We start from the raw sequence: 17563 nt of genomic DNA, 5'->3' as shown, positions 1-17563 counted from the left end.
TATGTATGTATGTATGTATGTATGTATGTATGTATGTATGTATTGTATGTATGTATGTATGTATGTATGTATGTATGTATGTATTGTATGTATGTATGTATGTAACGTATGTATGTATGTATGTATGTATTGTATGTATGTATGTATGTATGTATGGTATGTAAGTATGTAATGTATGTATGTATGTATTGTATGTATGTATGTATGTATGTATGTATGTAACGTATGTATGTATGTATGTATTGTATGTATTGTATGTATGTATGTATGTATTGTATGTATGTATGTATGTATGTATGTATGTATGTATGTATGTATGTATGTATTGTATGTATGTATGTATATATTGTATGTATTGTATGTATGTATGTATTGTATGTATGTATGTATGTATGGTATGTAAGTATGTAATGTATGTATGTATGTATGTATTGTATGTATGTATGTATGTATGTATGTATGTATGTATGTATGTATGTATGTATGTATGTAACGTATGTATGTATGTATGTAATGTATGTATGTATGTATGTATGTATTGTATGTATGTATGTATGTATGTAATGTATGTAATGTATTGTATGTATGTATGTATTGTATGTATGTATGTATGTATGTAATGCATGTAAGTATGTATGTAATGTATGTAATGTATGTACTGTATGTAAGTATGGTACATAAAAATATGTTATTATGATGCTTAGTGAAATTGGTCTAAATGTCTAAATTTTATTTATTCCCAATATATAATTTGGGAAATTTTGACTTGAAAAGAACCTGAGGGTAAAAAAGACCACTACCCTCCATAGTTTCAGAATGAGCTAGCCCACATCCTTCTGTGATGCATGCAGTAACGTAATGGGACAATAGGGAACATTATAAAATTATTTAACTCCAGAGGGGTGACTCATAGCTGTAACAGCCAGAGAGGTTCATCAGATCAGTAACTAAGCCCCAACCCAGCAGGAAACAGATGTGGGCTGCTTGAGGGGAGAGAGGAGGGTCTTCTTGTGGGAGCTGACGAGAATGAGGGGACCCTCAGAGATTCTGACGGGAAATTCAGTGCAAAGGTTTAGGATAAAAAAGTTCAAATGAGAAATGTAATGGCAAGAAACAGACAAACTTTTATCGTCCTGACTAGCTCATCGCACATCTATTTTACCATTTCACTTTAGCCACAACTTTCCATCAGTGAGAAACTCTGTCTTTTCTGTTATAATGCAAACTGTCCTCTGTGTTGAAGAGGAGGTTTTTCCTCCATTGTATCAGTGGGTCTGTGGGTTCCTGTAAGTGAAGCAGGCTTATTTGCAGGAAATGACAGAAATGATCTGTAACTATAGCAATGTATTTGACTTCCTGTTTTAAAGTTCTCTTTATATAATGTTTTTGTTAAAATCTCATCGATTATCAATCCTCTACACATTCTTTTAAACTTATACTCAAAGCCCTTTTCAGGTTTGGATGCTATTATTATTCAGCAGCAGAATTAGTCACTTTATGTATCTCCATCAAGCGAGAATCAGTCTTCACAAATCTACTCATATTACCTACAGCACAAAGTCAGATACTGTAATTGTCAAAGCATGTAATCATATAATTATGAATAATTATACCACAATTACTGCTGAATTCTTAAGTCCCATTGGTCAGAAGGTGTTGATTAATTTTCTATAACAGCAGCTTTGACAGCATTTTCATCTGTAAATTTAACTCAGTCTGATGTGTTATTGCTTCTGTAGTAACGATTCATTCACAGGGGTTTGCTTTTGGGTTTTTAACTGGCACTCAACATAAATAGTACTAATGCTATTGTTTTCACTTGGGCATACTGTAGGATGGTAACTTGTTATTTCCTGCTGGAAACAAACCCAACCTGGCTTTATATCTCCTCTGTCTATGTGTGTATGCAATAGCATTTTGGAAATGTGAATGCTTTATAAGGAGGGGGAGGGTGTATGACATCAATCAGTTTTATCCATGCATCAATGGAGACCAGTAAACACCTAAATGAATATCAAACACCGATTCTGCACTTTAGACCATCCAGTTACTGTACATTATATGTATCTGTACATGAGCTAATGCAAAATGCAAACCCAAGATTCTTATTTAAATAGAGATACAATCCAGCTGGCTGACCAAATAGCATTTTGCTATGTCAAATAATCAATAATGAATCAATACTCATTTATTTTCAGACCAGAATGTATAGTTCCACTATTGACAACAGCCTTCGATAGTATGTGCTTAAAGTCTCTTTATTAGCAATGCTAAATGAGATCATGACTAGCTAAAAAGGACCTTTCAATCACAGCTACACCCATAGTATGAGCTCAAGCTTTCCATCATTCTCTTTTTGACAAGCCCTGCTCACCCAACCAGACTGAGTACATCACAGTTTGAAGAAAAGAATGCTGAAGTAGAGGAGAGAAAAGAGTCAGTGTGGCTTTACTGTAAGACCCCATAGTGAGTCAGCCTTGAGAAATGTATCACAACATCAGCCATGTCACGAAATGACCTCATTGTGACCTCTAGATAATGCCACCACCCTTGTATTAATCACATAGTTGCATCTGTAAAAAACACACACACCCACACTTAACCATTATACTTGTTGCTAAAGCACATATCAAGTATTTGTCTAACAATATTCCTCCAACCTTGAATTTTCAGTTCATAAGTCTATAGCCATGCTCTTAGATGCCACCAAAAATAATCACCATCCAGCTGGAATTAAAAAATAATCTAAATCTTTAAAAAGTTTAAATATAAAGAAAAAACCCACAAATTCTGATACAAGTGAAATATTATTCTTGATATTATAGTGTTTATTCATCTTTAGTAAAGGCTTTATCAAGGTTAGTGTAGCAGTGCATTCTGAGCCTGTTACAGAAACACTGGGCACTAGGCAGAAATACCCTCTGACGAGGCACCAGACACACTTTCCCACATAGAGACAATTAGCTGGTTCAGGGTTTCATCTGGGCTCTATGGTTTCTTCCACTTGCCAGAAACCATAGAGCCCAGATGAAACCCATGAAAACAAGAACATTTGGAGGTTTATAAATAACCCAAATTAGGATCAAACCAGGGACCCTGGAGCTGTAAAGTGGCAATGCTTCCTACTATGCTCGGAAAATTGTTCTTAAATGTCAGAATTATTTTGATACAGAATGTTTGATCAAATGTAATCTGCTAATTCACATTACAATACAACGGGGTGTTGGTCACTCGTGCAAAATCCCCAGCTCGTTCAAATTTCACAACAGGTTTTTCTAATTTACTTAAAAAAAACCCCAACAACAACAGACTAAGGTCTGGCCAGTCCAAATAGCCCAGCATCCAGCATGGTGGAAGCTTGGTTTTCCATTCCCTTTTATTTTAAAACCCATAAACTGGTCCTCAATTATGAGGCTATTTTATAGTGTTGTAAATAAAAAATGATGTCTGAGCCAATTCCCTCATGGTGGATTCATTATTATTGAAAATGTTTATAACAAGAGCTTAGTTCTTGTACATACATGCAATATATCTTACTCACGAAGAGATTGAGAGACTCCCCACATTGACATTACGTTCATTTTGGCAGTTCACATTTCATGCTTAGCAACCATTTCCAAACCAAAAAATGTTTTAAATATTTTATTGTTCATTTTAAGCAAAGGGGGTGGGGAATGGTGGCTTAGTGGTTACCACATTTGCCTCTCACCTCTGGGGTTGGGCGTTTGATTCTCAAATAAGGTTTGTGTACACTGAGTTTACATTTGTGCTTTGGAGGTTTAAATTGGCTAAATTTCCCCTAGTGTGTGTGATTGTTCCTTGTGATGGGATGGTACCCCATCCAGGATATCTGTGCCTTGTGCCCCAATAGTACCACATATCCTACGGGTACTATGGGTATCCTATCATTCCCTCTCTCTCAAAATTGAAAATCAGTTATTACAATTACAATATAGCCTTTGCTTTAAAAAATGTATTTCTTTTAAAGGGGCTATTTGTCATTTTAGAGTCCTTTGAATTGTAATTGCAACAAAAACACTAAAATTTGACAAAAGCACTCTGTTCAAAGTCAGCATTTAGAGAACAGGTGCTCAGTAAGCTTGCTACAGCCAAAACTTGGAGTCATTTCTGGGAAAGAAAAATGTCACTCGAAACCTGAAATGAATAATCAAGCCACATCCATTACATTGTGATGTGGTCATCAGGATTTGACTGAAGATGACGTAGCTCATTAAGGTAAATAGTGTTGTGTTTACAGTGAATGGGTTGGTCTGTGTGCTTAAAGACAGCACTCAGTCTTAAATCAGTGCTGGGTTTATGCTGTATCTGTCACACACACGTCCTCTGTTGTGAAATACACTGACACAGAGCTTCCTTCTCAGGACATGCTGAGCACTTACGCTAATGGAGCTAAGTGGAATGAATGGAGAAAGTGATGCAGTCACTGCACATGAAGAGATGTGGAGGTGATGTAATATATTTTTTCTTTTAGAGTGTAAATAGCCATCACTCAGGCCTGATTGTGCTTATTAAAGGATGCAGAGATGTTGAACAAACATGAGTATGAAAAAAACCAGGAAAAATACAGGAAATCATGGTACAAGTGTCAAACATTCCTAGAGATGCTTTTTCTCTGGTGTTACCATAATAGCCAGTAAACATACAGTGAGTGCATCATATGTGACGCAGAAAATAACAGCTGATGAGCACAGAACAATGGTGAGCTGACTGACCAAATGACCACTAAACACAATTAATATGCTGAATCAGCCTGACCTTCAGGGCTAACAGGATTTCTGCACTCACATACACAATATCCACTCAAATTCACTGCTTTAGCCTTAACACCCGGGGCAGCAAGGGCAAACGAGGCAGGGATAAGAACCCAGTGGATTAGTTTTGTGGAACCGACCTCAACAGTGGCAATGCTCTACTAGCTTAATCTAAAATATCAAACATGTTAAAGAGGAAAGTTATAAACATTACATTCAAAGCAAAAAAGTAGTTTCTTACAAGTCTGTTTTCTTTTGTGCAATTTGATTAACCAGTGTTGACAATGGGGTTGATTTCTTTATAGCCCACTGCAGACTGAATAATGTCCATTTGAGCTGTTTTTTTTTTCTTCAGAAATCAAGAAATCGCATACAGAACAGTCATAAGTGCATCAGTATGAAACAGTGTGGATTATAAACCCATCCTTCTTTCCCTAAAATTCCAGTGGAGGAAAAACTAAAAGACTAATATAATAATGAATAATATGAGAAAAATATAAAATCACAGTATAAAAAAAACACAAAAAAGTTTGGCACTTCTTGGTTTGAATGTAAAGGTTACAACTTTCCCCTTTTTTGTGTCTGGTATTTGGAGGAAATATGGCATAAAGCTGGTAAAGCATAACATAAAATTAATCACCGTCCTGATATAATGTGAGGGTTATATCTGGGGTAAAACCTATGCAGGTCCGATGATCCTCTGTGACGACCCAAAACAGTGAGCAGTCAAGGGTCTAGAACTACAATAGATTGTAGCTTTCACATTTAATATCACATCACTAAATAATACAAGAAGAACATTTTGTGCAGCAAGATTTCTTTAAATGCAATCAGTAAATGCTCAGTTAATACATGTAAATTACATGGGATTAGACCACAGACCTGGACTCTCTAATTGGTTACAGAGCAGCCAGTCACAAGGCCAGTGGTCACTGTGTATCTGGGGAAGTGGCTTTGGACAATAATCAGATCAGCTGCTCACTACTCCACTCAATTCCACAAACTAGATGATTGCAGAAGTTCTCTTCATCCTCATTGATTTAATGACCTACTTTCAAAACAAAGCAAACCAAAAAAAATCTTTGACCTTTTTTTTTATTTTTTTTTTTACTTCATCCAATTTAAATGCAGGCAAACAATATCTTTCTGTAACGTTCTCTGTTTGTCTAAAATGACAGAAAGACATTATGAAAAGCATAGATAGATAGATAGATAGATAGATAGATAGATAGATAGATAGATAGATAGATAGATAGATAGATAGATATTAATTCAGAATAATATTATACAGAATGAACAGACAATATGGTCTAAATGGCTACAAGTCCATTCACAATCTTTCTTCATTTCTCTTGTCATATCTGTTGTAACTCTGCCGGATGTCAAACACATCCATCGTCAGATCAGGTTAAGAGAACAATGTGTTCAAGATCAAAGTTCAAGGAATTTTGCTTGTTGCAGAATACACCCACATTTCTTTCGGTGAAAATTGCCGTCCCCAATATAGCAGAGAATTACAGTATTAGATGAAACAATTCATTAAACATAAATGTTTTAGATACACTATATGTCCAAAAAGTATGTGGACACCTGATAAGCGTGTCTTCCCCAAACCGCTAAAGGCTGAAGCACACAGTTTATTTAAAACAAATTTCTTTGTAGGCTGTAGCTTTTAAACTTCCCATTATTGGAACAGAGAGGCAGAAAAAACATGTATCATCATGTCAATGCCCGTGTGCACATCGAGCTCCATGAAGACACGGTTTGCCAAACAGATATTCATCTTTGCAGACTTGTGCATATTGTGTGTAAGTGTTTTTGAACCTTAACTTTATGTCCTTCCGCTGTAGCATACGTGTGATTACCACACCTAGCATACAGTATGTGCGATTACTACATCCTTTTTCTGACGAAAGAACGGGAAACACTTGTTATAATGCAAGTGTAAGAGCAGTTCATTTCAAAATACTCAACCATGTAGCAGAACTGTATACAAGGTCAGTGCTAAAACTTAGTGAAATGTGCGGTCATGGCTTTTATATCAAAAGTCCCCACAAGGATAGGAATATCAGTTTTGACAGTTTTGACATTTGGCAGATCCCACAATGACAACTACTTTTAAAAAATTGCAGCTTCATTTATTTATTTATGTAATTTACTATGTAAGTTTGGGATGGGTGAGGGCAAGAAAATTGAAAAATCAAAAAAGGAATATTGTTCAATAATTAATTTTATATGTTATTCATTATACACAGTTCTGTTCTGCCTGCAATAAAAATATAATAAATGCAGCTTTATAAAAAACAAAACAAAACAAAAACTAAAAGATTAGCTGCGTTATTCACACCTGGATAATAAAACAAAATGTGTGTATGTGTGTAGGCCCTAATCCTGCAGTTTATTCAAATGCAAAATCACAAACACAAAGCCATGCTTGTTACAAAGAGCATCTGCATTATTGACTGATGTGCTGACTGATCGACAGTGTTGCAGAGCAGATTTGGTTTAACACACAGTCACATGCTCCATGCTTTATCTCTCAGGGCTTTCCACTGAACTGGAAAATGTTCCAAAACATGTACCTAATGAAAGTAATACATGCCTGAGGTCTAGCAGGGCCGAGAAAGATTACAAAAGAGACAGAGTGATAGCGAGTAGTACACCGTGTTACTAAAGAGCTATAATCTTAAAGTTTCCTCTTGTTTATCAGGACCGGACAACTTAAGGACATAAATGGCAATTAGATATGTAATATCCACCATTATCCTCCTTATAACCAACTTTCTGACTGTATGAGTTTATATTTTCCACTGACAGTACATGACTCCTGCTCTTTTTTCCCCTTTGTGTGTGTGTGTGTCTGTGTGTGTGTGTGTGTGTGTGTGTGTGTGTATTTTCCACACCATAGAGGAAAAGGAAGAGAGGAAACCTATGTTTTTTTTTTCTTGATAACTGTACAGCCTCTGGCCATGGAATTTTCTCCAGTTATTGAGGATACGTGTGTGTGTGTGTGTGTGTGTGTGTGTGTGTGTGTGTGTGTGTGTGTGTGTGTGTGGAGAGTTATGCATATCTTTTGTACCTGATAAAGGTCCATCCTCTGTCTCTATACAATCTGTGCAGTCTGACTGCACTTCCTGGAGAGGACACTCCTGTTCCTGGCAAGGAAATAACACAGTATGTCAATCTGTCAGATGTTCCACACACACACACACACACACACACACACACACCCTTCACCTTTGTGGTTTAAATAGTACAGCCAATGATTATACTGGATATTTCCAAAGATTACTGAGTAGATATGAGAGGATCAAACAGTAAAATGATCCATTTGTACAAATGAACAGTTTCAGTGCTGACATCCACTTCACTGCTGTAAAAATCATTGATCCAAGCAATCGCTCCTCTGAGACACAGATGTTGGAGCTAAGTGGAACGAGGGATAACATTTTCATTCTTCGAAAAGTGTAGTCTTTTACCAGAATCACAAATAACATGAGAATAATAACATGCCTCTAAGTGTGGAAGGCCATTCCAAAGGTCTGTGGAAAGAGAAATGAAGATGGAAGGGATTCCCTTCCAAACCCAGGGTTTCCGTTTGCTAAAAAAATGGAGCGCAAATAAAAAGGATGGAATATCCTCCCTATCCCATTCTGTAAAACATAAGTGAAAAACATTATTTTAGCATGCTAAATTTTTTCTCTATATTTGATGACCCAAATATTACCCTTAAAGTTCAAGCAATGTTAAAAGAAGAGCAATTTTAGTCTCTTGCATGCTTCTTTTCTCCAGGCAGACTTACACCCTTGTGGCGATTATAACCTTTTACACCAGCATATACTCTTAGACATAATTTATTACAGCTTTCATCCAAGTTCAGTAAAAAATATATCCATCACACTGGACAACAAAATGTCTTTCTTTATTTTAATGTTTTTTGAATGGCTGCACTATTGGGGCTATAGTCACGGATTGATCTAATGGGAACACAAGAGAATGAACGATTCTATAAAAATGATAGCCCTCTTTTTTAATCCTCTTTAGTGTATAACCTTCACATTTGATTTCCAGTGGACATACAGGGGGTTCATCCATAACTTTCAAATTACAAGTGTTTTTCCAAAAGCAGTACACATCAGTGTATTTCACTTTTACATAGTGGTGCATTAACAGAAACATCAAAAACTTTGGGATAACAAGTTTAGTGTTAAGTCAATTTTCTAGTTTGCATCACCATTGGCTTTAAACACAAGCATTTGCCGATAAACCTGGGATAGAAATATGTGGACTGAAGAAGTAAATTGGAGTCTTATAGGAGTCTAGTACACAATACACTGGTGTATGAATAATCTTAATTTTAATGAAGACATCAATTAATCATGGGAAATTTGATTTATTCTAAGATTACGGCTTCCACCTTTTTCATTCATTTTCTAATGCTTATCCGAACTACCTCGGGTCACAGGGAGCCTGTGCCTATCTCAGGTGTCATCGGGCATCAAGGCAGGATACACCCTGGACGGAGTGCCAACCCATCGCAGGGCACACACACACACACTCTCGTTCACTCATGCAATCACACACTACAATTTTCCAGAGATGCCAGTCAACCTACCATGCATGTCTTTGGACCGGGTTAGAACATGCAAACTCCACACACACAAGGCGGAGGCGGGAATCGAACCCCCAACCCTGGAGGTGTGAGGCGAACGTGCTAACCACTAAGCCACTGTGCCCCCTTTTTTTCATTCATCATCTTATACAATAGCACTTGATCCATTACATTTTATTATTTTGTATTTTATTTTTATATGTTATGCTCCACCAGATACCCATGCTCAAAAATTAATCAAGGCATTAGAAGTTAAAGTGGTTCAAGAATAAATCTTTTACGACTTTTATCACCATTTAACCAAAACACCCCCTGTGCTAGATAAAAGATAGGAATCACAGCTTAGTCAAATATAGCCAGAGCTAAACAACTTTAGCTTGAGGGTTCAACAATGATGAAAATTAGATGAAACCAGGAATGTGTGGTGGTCTTGGTTTCAGTGAATCTTACCTGTGGTGATCTGATGATGGATGGTCGTGGTATATAGGTATACTTTGGATTCTGAACTGGACTTTCCTCTTGAGGCATTTCTTCATCTGGGATTCCATCTGAACTGGGGGAGGAGTGCAAGACATCCCGTTGAACTGATGCTGGCTCTTTGGCTCGAATTCCATTAGTTTTGGTGTGTTGTGAGATGCAGCTGACTGCAGACTGGTGCTGGGGTTCTGTGAGATTGGCTGCCTGAGGCTGGGTGAGAATGGCTGGACTGGTGCTGGCATTTGGCTGAGTACTGCACGGTTCAGAGCTCAGGTGGGAAGCAGGCTCTGGTGAAACATCTGCAGGAGCTCCAAAACAGTACTGGAGTGAGGAGCAGGGAAGCCCGTGCATCACAGCACTGGATGACAGCTTATCTAGAATGTAAAAATGTCAATTAAATCCATGTGTTTTCTAAAAAGTGGGATGAAGGATGGAGAAAAGATCATTAAAACAAGAAAGAGCTTGATAATGAATTCAGTTCATTCTTTAAAATCCACAGGTGTAAATTCAGTAGGGTCGTCTCACTAGGGTTCTCTCTTGAGGAACCTGTTTGTTCAGTGGAGGATCCTGATAAAATATCAAAATGCCAAGATGCCAAATTTTAGCAAATATTGCAAAGGCTTCACAGCTTCAGGCTGACTCTTGATGCTGATAAGGAGAATTCCAAATGCCCGAGGTGAACTAGGTCTTATAATCCTCTTGCTTCATTGGATTTCTTGAAGATCCAACTCCATTATGACTCCTGGTTGGGTTTCACACTTTAGCACCTTTGTGTGAGTGGAAACAGACCTCATCTGCATGGCTGGTAAAGGTTTAAAATAAACAAATGGCATAAATTGTGGACAAAACTGCTTTGCTACTTTTTATTTCTAGCATCTTACTTCCAGCGTTGCTGTCTGTGAGCTGGATTGGAAGCAGCTTGCACCTTGAGAGTGATCCGTGTAGCATCCAGTTACATGAACAGGTAGTCCCCTTGCCAAGACTGGGCTGTATTATCCCTCCATTGGTGCAGCTCAGTGACTGTAGGGTTGGTGAGGTGTCAGGTTTCTGAGCAACAGTAAGTGATAGCCCCCCATGTAAAGTTTAGCCATGCTAGGCAGAAAGATAGTGGCATGGTCTTATCAGAGTCATTGTGTGGCAAACTATAAAGACAAAAGCGCTAAGCTGAAAAATAAAACAGGGTCAAGTGATCTTGAGTTACTGAGAGTGAAATATTCATGACGGTAGATAGTGAGAGTGTTAATAGTGTCCTGCTAATTCAACGCAGCTCCTGCTTACTTTATATGGTTAGGGATAATAGGCTGTATCAGTATGTTGATATTTTTTATAGAGCATGGAGTTAAATCATCAGTTTCAGATTTTGTCTGAAATATGGATTTATAACCATAACAATCACAGATCAGGAAACACTTTTTCTAGTGTTTGTTCAATTTAAGTTAGTATTTATTCATCACTACACAATGTACAAATTAGACAGTAGAGAGCTAATGAAACATTGATGAACTCTTTTGTCTGGCGATGTAAACAGGACTTCGGTTTCAACTCAAGCGAGAATACATGGACTCAATGTATGCACACAACAGAAACATGAGCTGCTATTTGTGAATGTACTCTACTGGATCATGGATGTGAAGAGCACTCTCATGTGGAACATTAGTAGGATTAGCAAACGGATCAACATATTGCTAGCACAGTTTAAAATACAGTATCTCACAGAAGTAAGTACACCCCTCACATTTTTGTGAATATTTTATTATATCTTTTCATGTGACAACACTGAAGAAATGACACTTTGCTACAATATAAAGTAGTGAGTGTTCAGCTTGTATAACAGTGTAAATTTGCTGTCCCCTCAAAATAACAACACACAGCCATTAATGTCTAAACCGCTGACCACAAAAATGAGTACACCCCTAACTGAAGGCCCAAATTGGGTCCAAAGTGTCAATATTTTGTGTGGCCACAATTATTTTCCAGTACTGTCTTAACCCTCTTGGGCATGGAGTTCACCAGAGCATCACAGGTTGCCACTGGAGTCCTCTTCCACGTCTCCATGATGACATCACCAAGCTGGTGGATGTTAGAAACCTTGCACTCCACCACCTTCCTTTTGAAGATGCCCCACAGATGCTCAATAGGGTTTAGGTCTGGAGTCATGCTTGGCCAGTCCATCACCTTTACCCTCAGCTTCTTTAGCAAGGCAGTGTTCGTCTTGGAGGTGTGTTTGGGGTTGTTATCATGTTGGAATACTGCCCTGCGGCCCAGTCTCTGAAGGTAGGGGATCATGCTCTGCTTCAGTATGTCATAGTACATGTTGGCATTCATGCTTCCCTTAATGAACTGTAGCTCCCCAGTGCCGGTAGCACTCATGCAGCCCCAGACCATGACACTCCCACCACCATGCTTGACTGTAGGCAAGACACACTTGTCTTTGTACTCCTTACCTGGTTGCTGCCACACAAGCTTGACACCATCTGAACCAAATAAGTTTATCTTGGTCTCATCAGGCCACAGGACATGGTTCCAGTAATCCATGTCCTTTGCTTGTCTTCAGCAAACGATTTGCTGGCTTTCTTGTGCATCATCTTTAGAAGAGGCTTCCTTCTGGGACGACAGCCATGCAGACCAATTTGATGCAGTGTGCGGCGTATGGCCTGAGCACTGACAGGCTCAACTTCTTTGGTCGACCATGGCGAGGCCTGTTCTGAGTGGAAACTGTGCTGTTAAACCACTGTCTTATCTTGGCCACTGTGCTGCAGCTCAGTTTCAGGGCCATGGCAATCTTCTTATAGCCTACGTCATATTTACTGTATATAGAGCAACAATTCTTTTTTTTCAGATCCTCAGAGAGTTCTTTGCCATGAGGTGCCATGTTGAACTTCCAGTGACCAGTATGAGAGAGTGAGAGCGATAACACCAAATTTAACACATCTGCTCCCCATTCACACCTGAGATCTTGTAACACTAACGACTCATGACACTGGGGAGAGAAAACAGCCAATTGGGCCCAATTTGGACATTTTCACTTAGGGGTGTACTCACTTTTGTGGCCAGCGGTTTAGACAGGCTCCTGTGTGTTTAGTTATTTTGAGGGGACAACAAATTTACACTGTTATACAAGCTGAACACACACTACTTTACATTGTAGCACAGTGTCATTTCTTCAGTGTTGTCAGATGAAAAGATATAAAATATTTACAAAAAATGTGAGGGGTGTATTCACTTCTGTGAGATACTGTATATAAACAGCCAAACCTCCTTAGTTACACTACACATTACTAAGACAAAGTTGCTAACTACGCTAAAGCACTACAATTTTGTGCAGCAACACACAAAATATATGCTATAATAGAAAGTTTGCTTTTCTATATGTAACCCCTCATAATAAAATTAAAAAGAGCAATCATGTGAAAAAATAAACAGATCCCAAAAGAGCTCCATGTAGGTCTTTGGATTCAGTTTGTTCCAAAAATTTATTTAGCGAGAATTATTAAAGGGAATATTTATGGAATTAAATAGAATGCTTATTTCATATTTGCTCATGCTAGCTATTTTCAGTAACGGATCAATGTGTTATGCAATGTCACATGCAGTTATCTATTTTGATCATTCCTGCTTCACTGCAGGGGGCACAGTATCTCAGCACATTTATATCTCAGCCTCTGGGTTGACTGGTTTCCTCCCCAGTCCAATGACATGTTGTAGGCTGATTGGAATCTCTAAATTGTTCATAATGTGTGTGTGTGCCCTGTGATTGGTTGGCAGCTGGTCCAGGGTATCCTTGTGCCCAAGCCCAGGCTACTAACAATCATGTGATGGATGTACACATGACATATAAAAAACGAAATTTATGGCATTTTCCAGATGCCTATTTCAAATTCTCACTCACTCACTCATTTTCTAACGCTTATCCGAACTACCTCGGGTCACAGGGAGCCTGTGCCTATCTCGGGCGTCATTGGGCATCAAGGCAGGATACACCCTGGACGGAGTGCCAACCCATCGCAGGGCACACACAAACACACACTCTCATTCACTCACACAATCACACACTACAGACAATTTTCCAGGAAACCGGAGTACCCGGAGGAAACCCCCGAGGCACGGGGAGAACATGCAAACTCCACACACACAAGGCGGAGGCGTGAATCGAACCCCCAACCCTGGAGGTGTGAGGCGAACGTGCTAACCACTAAGCCACCGTGCCCCCCCTTTTTCAAAATTGACTTATGTTTATCTGATTCACACAATGCTCAACCACTGAGCTTCCAGTCAACGGTTGAACTGATTATGTGAAAATAAGGAAATGGCATGACGTAGCATGAGAGCGGTGAAAAAGAAGCATGTTACTGGAAAAGTTATATTGTATACCAAGACACTAAAATATTAAGCTAGTTATAAGCTAGTTACTTCCAAACGATGCTTATTACAGTATCTGGAACAGAGTTTAGTCAAGCAACTCTAATAAAACTCTCAAATCAACACATTTAAATGAACAAAATTCAATTTTATTTAAATAAGGAAACTTAATTACAGATGAAAAGGGAATTCCATTGAAACAAACAATTCAACAAAAATACAAGGCAGAAAACCAACAAATAAAACAATTCAGAAACAAAACTTTTTTTCATAAACTGACCATTCAAAACAGTACTTAAATAGCGCCACTTTAACACAGGATTTGTACTCTTCTTATGTTTTCTTTTTCGTTCAAGCACAAAACAGATTCAAATAAGATTTGATGGTTAGTACCACAGAAAGAACTGATCTCAGACTTAACACTGCTGAATAAGGTACTCAACTAATACATGTGTTTCAAATACAACAGAAGGTGAATTGTACAGTCAGTTTATCAATGACGGCATGATGGGGAAAAAAAATATCAATATATAAAGTAAATATACTGTAGTGGAATATACGGCTAGTTTTGCAAAACGTCAGTAGAAAGTTTCAAGAGCTGCATCTGTGAAAAAAACACAAAACAGTAACACTAATCAGAACTAAAGTGTGGAAATACTTTGGTCCTCAAAAGTGACGTTTCCATTTTGTTCTACTTGGAATCAATGTTGATTGACCATGACTTCCAGGAGGTGTCTTATTTTATAAAATACTATTCAGCTATTAATAAAGCACTAAGTGAAAACTGTGAGCATGATTCAGCATTTTCTTGCTCTGAGTTGTTGGTTGAGTAAAAAAAAAAAAGTCACGTAAACATCAGAGCAAAAAAGAATTACCAGGAATAATTGTAAATGTTATAGTGTGTATTGTTGTGAATTAAGATCTTAAATAACACCAAATAAGAAATTATAAGAAGTACTGTATCATGTTTCTCCTCTTACATCCTCTTATGTGACATACAAATATGAGGACGAATTAAAGGGAAAGAAAACCCTGTAGTTCTGCTATGCTTTTGGGGGCATTTATTTTTTGCTGCTGTGGAAAGGGTCTACTTGTCCCCTTAAAAGACAGAGTCACTGAAATCAGTTCTTCTACCTGATCACCTGTTGGGAGTGGTCTCTTCCAGGATGACTCCGCCCTCGCCCCATCCACAAGGGCTTACTGAACGGACTGATGAGGATGAAAAAGATGCAAATCGTATCGTATGGTCAAGTCTCCAGACCTCAAGATTTCCCAACATCTATGGGCGTTATGTGTCTGACAGCGATCAACACCATCACCAAAACACCACTGAGCAAATATCTTCTGAAAGATTGGTGTTAATCTCTCCAGAGTCTTGTACAATCAAGCGAAGGTGCACTGATGCTGTTACAGAGGCCTGTGTGGCCTGACGTTCTTGTCCATTTGCTACTATGTGTAGAGTTTCATGGCTCATCATTTGAGCATTTGCAATACTGCCAAGACAAAAACACAGTTTTCAAGGCAAGCAATCTTTTCTTTGCAATCAGTATCAGGCCTCATGGTGATTTTAGATCAGATCTACTGATGTATTTATGCTGCTGAATAATACGGCATAGATAATGCGGATAAAAGCTGGACGTAATTTTTGACATCATGCCTGTAACGTTTTGCAAACTTGACAAGATATTAGTAGAACTATTGTAGTGAAAATGGAAAAATGAGACTATAATATGCATGGTAGAACCATGTGAAATAAAGGCTGTACAGCTAAGCAATGGCAGATCTTATACTCTGCAAAGACTGACTATCTAGACAATACTGTAACTGTACAGTCCCTCCAGGATTTCACTTAGTTTTCTTGTGATTGTTGCAGCTAAAATGCTTGATTTTTCTGTGGCTTTTTTTTGTGCATGAAAACTACTTGAATTGCTGAAATTGAAATCACAGGATTCTGCTTTTAAACTCCTACCAATGAAAACAGATATGTAATTTTCTCTGATAACTGTACTCATGTTTGGAGCAGGTGAATCCAATAGGGATTTGGCTGAACGTGTGTTCTGATGACGTCATGCGGCACGTCTCGGAGCGAATCTGCAGAAAACCTGTAATAATTACAAAAAATTGCAAGCTCCTTTGCATACTGTGGAATTTACACCATTTTGTTCACAAAATCCTGAAGGGACTGTTATGTGGGGTTTAAGCATTCAGAAGTCCATGCATATATGCTGAGATTTTGGAATGGGCAAGGAGCTCTTTTTAATGGTTATGTGTGGTTTATAGGACAAAAAACAAAACTGAATTAAAAAAAAAAACAACAAAAAAAAAAAAAACACAGTAGCACCACAGCAGGATGGAGAAAAGCAGAAGCTTATAAGAAGAAAAAAACTATTGCAAATCTAGAAAAAATAGTGCACAGCAAAGCAACAGCTGCTGGTTAAAAATAACAAAGCGCAAACCATATGCTTTTCACTCAATCAAATGCTTTGTGAAAGACTGTGAAAGAGTATTTGCATTATAATGCAAAGGTAGTGAAGAAAATACACAGTACTCCACCAGTTCTGAGAGCAAAAGTCTTAAGGAATGTGTGGTGGTGGTGAGGTTTTGGCTGTCGTATCCCAGGCATCGCCAAAAAAACAGTACAACAGTTAATTGCTACCACGAATTCTGGGCTGCCATGACACCTCAGTTAAGTAAGGTAAACGCTTTCAGTGTAAAAACCAATTAAACAACTACTAAAAAAAGTACCAGTACTGAATCAAAGACAGTGTTGTTTAACAATCGATATACAGTGCATGTTTGTTCATCCGTGCTAAAAAGGGGTCACAAGGTGGATATTAAAGGGTCTAAGTGATGGCCTTTCACTCAGATATAATACTTAGCACTGACATCAGGTAAAACTTTGGCTGCCAGTGTAGTAGTCATGTCAGAGACAAGTTCCTCATTTTCTAGCACACTTCTTCTTTGGGCTTCCTACTCAAAAACCACTTCCATAGGAAGTACAGTGCAGTATTGCTGGCCGAGTGTCAAGAGGAAGCAGCTCTCAGCTGTGGTAGCCTGCGGGGGCTGCTTGGGTCTGGGAAAGGCGCATCAACTCCTCGCGGATGGCTTTGATGAGCGAGGCAGAGGAATGGCTGGGAGGAATAGACTCCTCTGGAGGAGCAGACGGAGAGAAACCCAGGCCCATTGAGTCCAGGTGGGCAGGGGGGGCAGACGGTTCTCTCATTCCGCTCCTGGGGGTCTGGAACACAGAGACGAGGGGGTAGTCGAAAGAGTTGAGAACCTAGACAATGGAAGCAAAAAGACAGCGAGGAAAGAGCGGAAAAGGAAAAAGTCAGCAGGAGAG

At 38.5% G+C, this 17563-nt stretch overlaps 1 protein-coding gene across 3 annotated transcripts in view; it reads right to left on the bottom strand.

The window, feature by feature from the left end:
• Positions 1 to 16335: 16335 nt before the first annotated feature.
• The window catches only part of si:ch211-1e14.1 (UPF0606 protein KIAA1549), a 44114-nt gene continuing 42886 nt past the window's right edge, over positions 16336 to 17563 (bottom strand). For 2 of the 3 annotated variants that reach the window (XM_060878097.1, XM_060878098.1), the window contains exon 21: positions 16336 to 17500. In XM_060878097.1, coding sequence (XP_060734080.1) covers positions 17261 to 17500 — 240 coding nt within the window. In that variant the 3' untranslated portion in view covers positions 16336 to 17260. The remainder of the gene's footprint in view (positions 17501 to 17563) is intronic. The other variant, XM_060878099.1, reaches the window with a different exon arrangement.

Source organism: Tachysurus vachellii, chromosome 9 (genome assembly GCF_030014155.1).
Source record: "Tachysurus vachellii isolate PV-2020 chromosome 9, HZAU_Pvac_v1, whole genome shotgun sequence".
Taxonomy (NCBI): Eukaryota; Metazoa; Chordata; class Actinopteri; order Siluriformes; family Bagridae; genus Tachysurus; species Tachysurus vachellii.
The sequence above is the reverse complement of the archived record's forward strand: the minus strand, read 5'-3'. Positions and strand labels throughout refer to the sequence as shown.